The sequence below is a fragment of the Melopsittacus undulatus genome, chromosome 4 (assembly GCF_012275295.1).
Source record: "Melopsittacus undulatus isolate bMelUnd1 chromosome 4, bMelUnd1.mat.Z, whole genome shotgun sequence".
Taxonomy (NCBI): Eukaryota; Metazoa; Chordata; class Aves; order Psittaciformes; family Psittaculidae; genus Melopsittacus; species Melopsittacus undulatus.
In genome coordinates this window covers 46,904,649-46,913,173 of record NC_047530.1, presented here as the reverse complement: position 1 = coordinate 46,913,173, position 8,525 = coordinate 46,904,649, and the positions used below count along the sequence as shown (strand labels likewise).

The 8,525-nt window shown below is 48.4% G+C and overlaps 1 protein-coding gene across 1 annotated transcript; it reads left to right on the top strand.

The window, feature by feature from the left end:
- Positions 1-1,026: 1,026 nt before the first annotated feature.
- LOC101875550 (retinol dehydrogenase 12) lies at positions 1,027-8,063 on the top strand. The gene is made up of 7 exons (XM_005149259.3): positions 1,027-1,147; positions 1,859-1,977; positions 2,789-2,944; positions 3,233-3,337; positions 3,743-3,952; positions 4,392-4,581; positions 6,481-8,063. The coding sequence occupies exons 1-7, from the start codon at positions 1,050-1,052 to the stop codon at positions 6,581-6,583; spliced, it is 981 nt and encodes a 326-aa protein (XP_005149316.1). The 5' UTR covers positions 1,027-1,049; the 3' UTR covers positions 6,584-8,063.
- The last annotated feature ends 462 nt before the right edge of the window (positions 8,064-8,525 follow it).

Sequence of the window (8,525 nt, the reverse complement as noted above, 5' to 3'; positions counted from 1 at the left end):
GCGAGGCCTGCCGCAAGGAAGGGACCTCGGGCGCGCACTGCCTGCTGGGAGTTGTAGTCTCCCCTGGGAGGCGGCGGAGAGCAGGGAGCAGCCCCGCTCAGCACCCCCGGCCTCCTCCTTCTGGTGTTCTCTGGTGACGGTGGGAGCGAGCACGGCTGAGCCCACCGCGTGTCCCTGACCCTCAGTGCGTACTAACGTGTGCATCGGTTCATGCATTTTGTTAGGGTGTCACAAACCCCGGCGAGAGGTTATGCAAACCTATGTGGGATGTCCCCCCAGGCCGCCGCCCCCACGCTTTCTCTTCAAATACTTCTCCGCCTTTGAACTGGGCAGCGCAATTACAGCGGCACTCTCGGGTTGTCCCAAGGGTCCTGCGCTGCCCGGGGAAAAAAAGCAGCAGGTTCCCGGCGTTGAATCATAGAATAGTCACGGTTGGAAAGAAACTTAACATCATCTAGTTTCAATCCCCCTGCCATGGGCAGGGACACCTCACACCAAATCATGTCACCCAAGGCTCTGTCCAGCCTGGCCTTCAACACCACCAGGGATGGAGCATTTACAGTCTCCATGGGCAACCTGTTCCAGTGCCTCACCACCCTCACAGTAAAGAACTTCTTCCTTACATCCAATCTAAACTTCCCCTCTTTACGTCTGAACACGTTACTCCTTGTCCTGTCACTACAGTCCCTAATGTATAGTCCCTTCTCAGCATCCGTATAAGCCCCCTTCAGATACTGGAAGGCCAGCAGTCTCTACGCAGCCTTCTCTTCTCCAGGCTGAACAGCCCCAGCTTTCTCAGCCTGTCCTGTAGAACCGTCCGCGCTCCTCCTCCCGGCAGCAGCAGCGAGAGCCTCGGGGTGTCCGGTGCGAGAAGAGCCCTGAGCAGCTGCACCGCCGAGTCAAACAACAGGACACGTCGGGGCCAAGAGGGGCCGCTGCGGAACTGCTCTGAAGGGCGGCCTGCTGCTGGCGGGGCGGGCACAAAGGAACAGGGGCGTGGCCGAGGGGACTGGGCGGGCCCGGGGCTGCCGCCAGCCGCAGCAGTGAGCATGGAGCGGGCGGCGGGGATGCTTACCTGCTGGGGAGCGGCGCTGGGGGCTGCCGTCTCCGTCCCCGTCCTCTTCCTCGTGGCAGCGCCCTACATCAGGTTTGTTTTACAGAGCGCGGCCCTAGCCCTTCAAACTTGTGCGGGTAGCCGCGGGCATCCCGCCGCACCGCACGGCTGTCAGGTCTACCTGCGTGCTTGTGTGACGGGAGTACTAACACGGGACTAACGGAGATCCCGTTTCTGTAGCCCGCGCTGCGGCAGGCGCTATTCACGCGTCCGCAGCTCCAGCGCCTCAGTAGCACTAACGCGCTCGTGGCAGGAGCCGGGGCTCGGCTCAGCCCTGCCGCCGGCGGTGCCTGCTTCGGCGGCTTCCATGGCCTCCGAGCTGCCCGGAGCTCACTCTGGGGCCTGCCTCGGCCGGCGGTCCCGGCCGGGTGCGGTAAGAACCGGCCAGGGTGCCGGGGACCCCCGGGGGGTGGAGCCTGCCTTCTGCTCATCGCGGCGCGGCGGAGCCCATTGGGCACAGGCTCCGGAGTCGGTGGCGGCAACCAATGGGAGCCGTGGCCCCACTTGTCGCCAGGGCGGGGCCGGGCCTCGTCACGCCGGTGGTTGTAAAGCGGGGAGGGGGTAAGGGGGCTAGATGGCGGTAGCCCGGGCACGACACGGTCGGGATCGGCCGTTTAGGTAACGACGCCTGTGGCTTCCAGGTTAATCCTACCTTTGGGGTGAAGCGTGGGACTCTGGGTGCTAATCATTGACCCACATCCCCTGGTCCCCTCGTCGAGGGGGTGCTGCCGCCCTCTATTGCAGGAGGTATGTCGCCGGAGGACAGTGTAAGTCAACAGCTAAGCTGGATGGGAAGGTGGTGGTAATCACAGGAGCCAACACAGGCATCGGGAAGGAGACTGCCAGAGACCTCGCACGAAGAGGCAAGTCACCAATTACCAAACAGGCATCCCTGTGCAGCTCACGCCCATGTGCCTGGGTGTTACTAGTGCCTCTTCCAGATCTAAGGAATTTTTGTGATCTAAGGTGTTTTGTACTAACATTGGAGTGAATTGGAGTCCAGAGTTACTTCAGACAAGCCCAAGTGTTGCTCCTCCAGAAGTTGTGACCACCAAGGTGCAAGTCGCCAGTTCCTTGGCTGCTTTCATTGCTTGATCTCCAAAAATATTCCTTGTGACATGAAAATGCTCTGCACTGCAGATGTTCTGAGAGGACTGGGGAAGATGCCAGTAACACTGTCTTCTGTTTGCATGAGGCTGGGAAATGCCCTAGGTCCATTGCTGTGTGCTTTAGTTATTCATGTTTCAAGCTATTTTTGTATACATGCTTTCTGGGTAAGGAGATTAAACTTGCTGTTCATAATCTGTTTAGAAATTACTCTGGCTGGAATCCAAGTATCTTCTTGTGCTCCTAGCTTGGCATTCCTGTTCTAGGGGCAGATACTACCATATCATACCAGTGTGGTGGTACATGCTCCTGATTTTGAGTGCCTGGGCAGAGGCACTTCAGATCTGCATTTTCCTGTTCTGAAAACAGCTTTGGGGTGGGTGGAAGCAAATAGCGTAGTAGAAAAGGCTTTGTCCCTCCCTGCTGCTCCCTTGACTGATGCCAATGCCCTAAATAAACAACACATTGCTTGTAAGCACTGTGCATAGCCAGTTTATCTTAGCCTCAATCTTCCAGTGTGCTCCAGTGATGTCAGCTTCTGTTCCTGTTTTTTTACCCACCTTGCAGGAGCGAGGGTGATTGTCGCTTGCAGAGACATACAGAAGGCAGAAGCTGCAGCCAGTGAAATCCGAGCTGAGACAGGGAACCAGGATGTCATTGTGAAAAAACTGGACTTGGCTGATACAAAATCCATCCGGGAGTTTGCTGAGAAATTTCTAGCAGGTACAGTCTCTAGAGCCTTCTTTTCAGTGAGACTATTTTACCAAGGACTGCTGTCTGCTCTTCTAACACATGCCAAGTCCCTGACCTTCATATCTCTGTACTGCTTTGGGTACCGCAGTTCACAGCAGGGGCTTGACAGAGACTATGAGCTAGTTTGTGGTAGGAGATTTATCATTTTATTGCAGTGCTGTGGCTGCAACTCAAGACAGTTTTTTGGCTGACTCGTGTCATCCTCTTGTCTGTCTCTGGTCTCTGTTTCCCTGTTTAAGAATGTCTTGTTTCTTGCAGAGGAGAAGGAGCTCCATATTCTCATTAACAATGCTGGGGTAATGTTATGCCCTTATTCCAAGACTGCTGATGGCTTTGAGATGCACCTGGGAGTCAATCATCTTGGTAAGGCCAGTGGAGTCATGTTTGCATTCAAGGTCTGTGGCAGAATACCAGAGGAAATTCTGCTTTTACATTTTCTCTTCCTCAGCCTTCCTTCTTGGGAAAGGATGGAAGTCTGGAGTCAGAGTTCTGGAGATGCAGTGCAATGTATTTGCATGCACCCAGCTTAAGTATCTACACATTACCTGGGACATTTGAAATGTATGACTGCACCAGCTTTTGGAAGCTGAGGAGCAGAACTTAATGGCCCCAAAAAAGTTCAGCTGTTGATTCAGGGGGGTTGTCTTTTCCCTGGACTTGAAATGAGGGCAGCAGTAAGATATAACATGAAAATAATATGTTGTGAGTACTTTGAAATTCCAGCAGGAGAAACCTTTAGAGAAGGATGACATTTCCTCTCACCCATAGGTCATTTTCTCTTGACCTTCCTACTGCTGGAGCGTCTGAAGCAGTCTGCCCCAGCCCGCATAGTGAACGTGTCCTCACTGGCTCATCATGGCGGCCGAATCCGCTTCCATGATCTCCAGGGTGAGAAGTGCTACAACCGCGGCCTTGCCTATTGTCACAGCAAACTGGCCAACGTGCTCTTCACCCGGGAACTGGCAAGGCGGCTGCAAGGCAAGTCCCAGAGGAGAGCAGAGTGTACCTTTGTTTCATGATAAATGAGTGGCTTAAGCCCAGGACAATGAGTCTTGGAAAATCCCTGCTCTATTCATGTGTTAATCCCATGATGGGTGTTCCAAGTTCATATGCCTCGATGCTCACTGTGTCACTGTCTCTTCATGGATTTCCTAGGGGAGTTCTTGGCTTGGCTACAACTCAGGCCGTTACTTCCTTTGGAGCCTGTACAAAACTACCACTGGTTTGGTTAAGGGGTCAAATGCATCCATCACATCTACCAAGTAGTAACTACAGAGGACTTTACCTACTCTCTCTGTATCCATGCCTTCAGGTTATCTGCAGGTGGAATTGAGGAATATATTACCTTTTCATACATATATTTTTAAAGTAATTTGATAGATGCAGATTTGTTCTGGACTACTTTCTTTTGCCACAGGCACTAAAGTCACAGCAAATGCTCTCCATCCTGGTTCTGTCTATTCTGAGCTGGTACGGCACTCATTTGTAATGACATGGCTGTGGAAGATATTCTCATTCTTCTTGAAGACACCTTGGGAAGGAGCTCAGACCAGTATCTACTGTGCAGTAGCAGAGGAGCTAGACTCTGTGACAGGACAGTATTTCAGGTGAGTGCAAGCTGATGGAGTGATATATTCTGGAAGGCAACCTTATTTGCTGGGGAAAATGAGACTTCATTAAGGAGAGACTGGGTAAGAGGATGGCTAATAAGATTGAGGGTGACAAATACTAGAGCATTACCCTTTCCTGGCCTGGAATCCCTGACTATATGCAGCTCTACACAACAGCAAGTCCTTTAGTGGTGGTAATATCACTAAACTCAGACTGCAGGAATGGCTGTCACATGCTCAGGGCTTTAATCCTGATCTGCCTGAGATTTGGGCAAATCACTTTCAGGAGAGCTGTCTAGTTAATGAGGTCACTTGAGTCAATCCTGGGAAAACTGCTTTGGTTCTGTCTGCAGTTGTACCCCACAGGAGCAGAAGGGGCCTGTGCTGCTGGGGCACTGGCCGGCTGGTGGTGCTGCAGAGCTAAGAGGTGAGATTTTCAGGACTGGCATGTGACAAAATAACTTGATTCTCCAGTGTGACAGATCCATCAGCTGGGAGGAGCTCCTGCTGGGACACACGCTCTGTCCTGCAAACTTTCTTATGTAGCTCCCACTACAAACCCTGACTTCCTTGACTTGCTCCAGGACCCTGCATAGTCATGTGTTTTCCCCTCACCAAAACTACTGCCCAGAGCAGTTCCAAGCCATCATCACCCTAGATTTGAAGACTGCCATTTGAACAGATTTATGTCAGCTTCCCACTGGGTGTACAGCAGTGTAACAGTACTGGTTTTGGGGAAATTAATATGAAAAATTATCTTTTTTTCCCCACATGGAGACTGTTGGAACCTTTGTGTCTGCAGAGTTTTCCTCTTGTGATATGTGACCAGATTAGTCTTTGTAATGGCTTTGTCTGATCTTCACTTGGGAGTTTGTACCATCTTAATCAGACTTGAATATATAAATAGATGTCTTAAGCTTTCCTGATGATTGTCTGTCCCAGGATATAAATGGATTATTTATGTGCTGGAATACAGAAAGCTTTGGTGGATTTTAAACTCATAAAAGAAAGGAGTTCTGGGCTTGGTGGGAAATGGATACCTTCAACAGTAATTCACAATTCACATTGGACTACCCTAAAATCCTCTTCACTTTCCAGGCAATAGAATATAAAGCACAAGTATAGAAAAGAATTTGCATGCCACAGCAATACAAGTGAAGTCCACCAGAGTACTTTCAGGAACATCAGAGAATATGCACTTGGAGCTTTAAAAGCTCTAGGCTGGATACAGAGTTTAGAAGTTCCCTTAAAACTCCCATGTTATTGCAGCATTTAGCATTACAGAGGAGAACACATGATCAGTGTTCCAGAGAGAATGCTGTCTGACTGCAGGAGCTGAAAAGAAAGGAGCCCCAGTTCAGAGGATAGTGGAAAAGGGAATAACCATACATGGTTACTGCAGTATGGCTGTTCTGGGGCAGCTTTGCACTTCATGCCACAGCAATATAGTGGGAAAAATAGTTTAGAATGAAGGGCTGTTTGAGTGGGGTGGGTTTTGGGTTTTTTTTTGTAGTGTCGGCTGGAATTGGTGTTCCTGAGAAGGTTGGTTAGCATTATAGGCCTTCTTAGTGGTATTAATGAGAATGTACACTGAAGAGTATATAGTAAAGCATATACAGGTTTCTTTAAGAGTTGGGACAACAGACAGTATACTTGCCTACCAATTCTTGGTGCCATTAGGAGAGACTTTTCCTTAGCCAATTGAAAAGAAAGCTTTCTCAAAGATGGCTTAGCCACCAACCCTTGCTCATTTGCTGGACAGCCTCCCACGCTTTCTTCCAGTTTTGAAATTAAGCTGGTAGAAAGCAACTGCCTTATCTTAACACAGACATTTCAGTGTGCTAACATGAATGAAGACCTTTAACTTAATACAAATAAAACATGTACCTCTTGCAGTGATTGCCAGCCAGCATACGTATCTCCATGGGGTCGGGATGATGAAACAGCAAAGAAGCTTTGGAATGTGAGCTGCCAGCTTCTCGGCATCCACTGGGACTGAGCAGCGCAGACCTCAAGTGTGCACATGGCTGAGGCTGGGTCCAGCCATACTTCTCCTGGGAAGAGCACTGCTGAGAGACCACAAGACTAAAACTCCAATACTTCTGCTGCCCTAATGATGGTTGTACGGACACAATCTAATGTGAATTTTTGGAGTATTACACTTCAGGATTGAGATTTATAAGCAACCAGTCCTCTTCCTAGCTGGAGAATTAGAGCACTGACACAGGGAGCAACCTTTGATCAGTATTTCACACACCAGGCAGAGGCTATTGTCCTCTGGCTTTAGAACAGAAATGGAGGTTTGCAGTCTTAGGTTTAGATTATCAGGTAAACAATTACCTTTATCTCCCCTCCCAATACTAGTAAATTTGTAGGACTCCCAATTTACTATCTATGAGGTTATTTTCAGTTCCTACTAGTTGACCTGTCAGAGTGAAAGTACTTTAAGGCATTAGATTTTCTGGCAATTCCATGCAATACAGATATTCTCAAGCATACAGAAATAAGTGCTGGCCTTTTTGGGCCAAGCATTAGGTAAAGTTTGTAAGTGGGATCAATTGTTTTTCTCAATATTCTCTACTGGACCCCAGCCACTGAAGTATCTTGGCCCCAACTGCACACCAATGGCAGTAAGGTAACAGAGGGTTGGCATATCTTTTGAGAACCCAGGTCTCAGTGCAGGTGACTTGGAGGTTAAAAGCTGCAGGAGTGCTGCAATTGTGCGTAGGCAAGTTATCATACTAAAAGAGATTAACACCTCTCATGTGAAGCATGTGAGATGTAAGTAAAGATGGTGTAAAAGTTGTCACAATAAACCCCCCAGCTGCACTTTAGATGACTTTAGAACCTATAAAAGCAGAATAAGTAACATCTCACCTGTGTTAAAAATACTGAAACTACTTCAGCTGAGACTTTAGTTTTACATGACAGTAAACTACCTAGAGTTGAATAGTTGAAGCAGAGGTCAAGACTGTCTTGATAGAGGTCAAGTTAGCTACAGGTCAGGAAAATAAGACTTGCACAGAAATCCTTACATCTGTCTAACCAGCCATTACTGGCCGTGACTGGCCAAGGGTGTCAGTCAGGCCCTGCAGTACTGTGCAGCTTGCACTTCCAAAAGGTAGCTGTCAATCCATGCAGTAATGGGACTGCTCCCTTGAAACTCTAGTGCTACTTTAATGCTAGAGTGTGATCCATCATCAGTTTGTTTCTGAAAGAATTAAACAGAAAACAAGTGCCACAGCTCATAGGAGTATCTTCTGCTTCTGGGAAAAAAAAGGACAAAACCAAAAAACCCAGCTTCGAAGTGTTTGGACTTGCACATGCGCATGTCACTGTGACCAACTGCCAATTTTGGGGAACAAATGCTAATTTTACGATTAATTCTTTCTGTCTGGATGCCATCTATGCAGAACAGTCCTGTGCTACCTCTGAGCAATACTAAATAAAGCCGTTTTCCTTTTACAATAGAAAACTCATCCTTCCTTCAGAAATGTTACCTGGTGTTGCTGTTAACTGTGCCTGCCTTACTAATGTAGAGAACTCTATTTAGGCAACGTTTTAAAGTCTCTGTGTTTCTCTCTGTCACTCTACTTTTTGTCCTCTCTTTTTAGGCTTAATCTCCAATATGAAGCTAAATCCACAACTAAAGTGCAGCAGTAGAATGCTACGCAGCATTGCAGGCTTGGTGTGTTTTCTCTGCGTCTATGATCTTCAAAGTGGCTTTCAGGAGCAGTAGACACCATTATAAAAAAAACCAGAAAGGCTCTAGGCTGAAATATTTTGCCCTTGCGGGTCAATGCTCTTCTCAAAGAAGTCTGACTGTGGATTTTATATAAGGCACATAATTACACATTTCCAGAGACACACCCCCCCTCCTTTTGACCTTGGGCAAGTCACTTATACTTCTAAGCTGATCTGCAAAATGGGGGAATTAAAGC

What these genes read in the sequence shown, in the direction of transcription:
- LOC101875550 (XM_005149259.3), top strand. Translation starts at nt 1,050, where the DNA reads ATGGAGCGGGCGGCGGGGATGCTTACCTGCTGGGGAGCGGCGCTGGGG. An exon ending in TGCTGAGAAATTTCTAGCAG is followed by an intron (nt 2,945 to 3,232) that starts GTACAGTCTCTA and finishes TGTTTCTTGCAG; the next exon opens with AGGAGAAGGAGCTCCATATT. An exon ending in CCTGGGAGTCAATCATCTTG is followed by an intron (nt 3,338 to 3,742) that starts GTAAGGCCAGTG and finishes TCTCACCCATAG; the next exon opens with GTCATTTTCTCTTGACCTTC.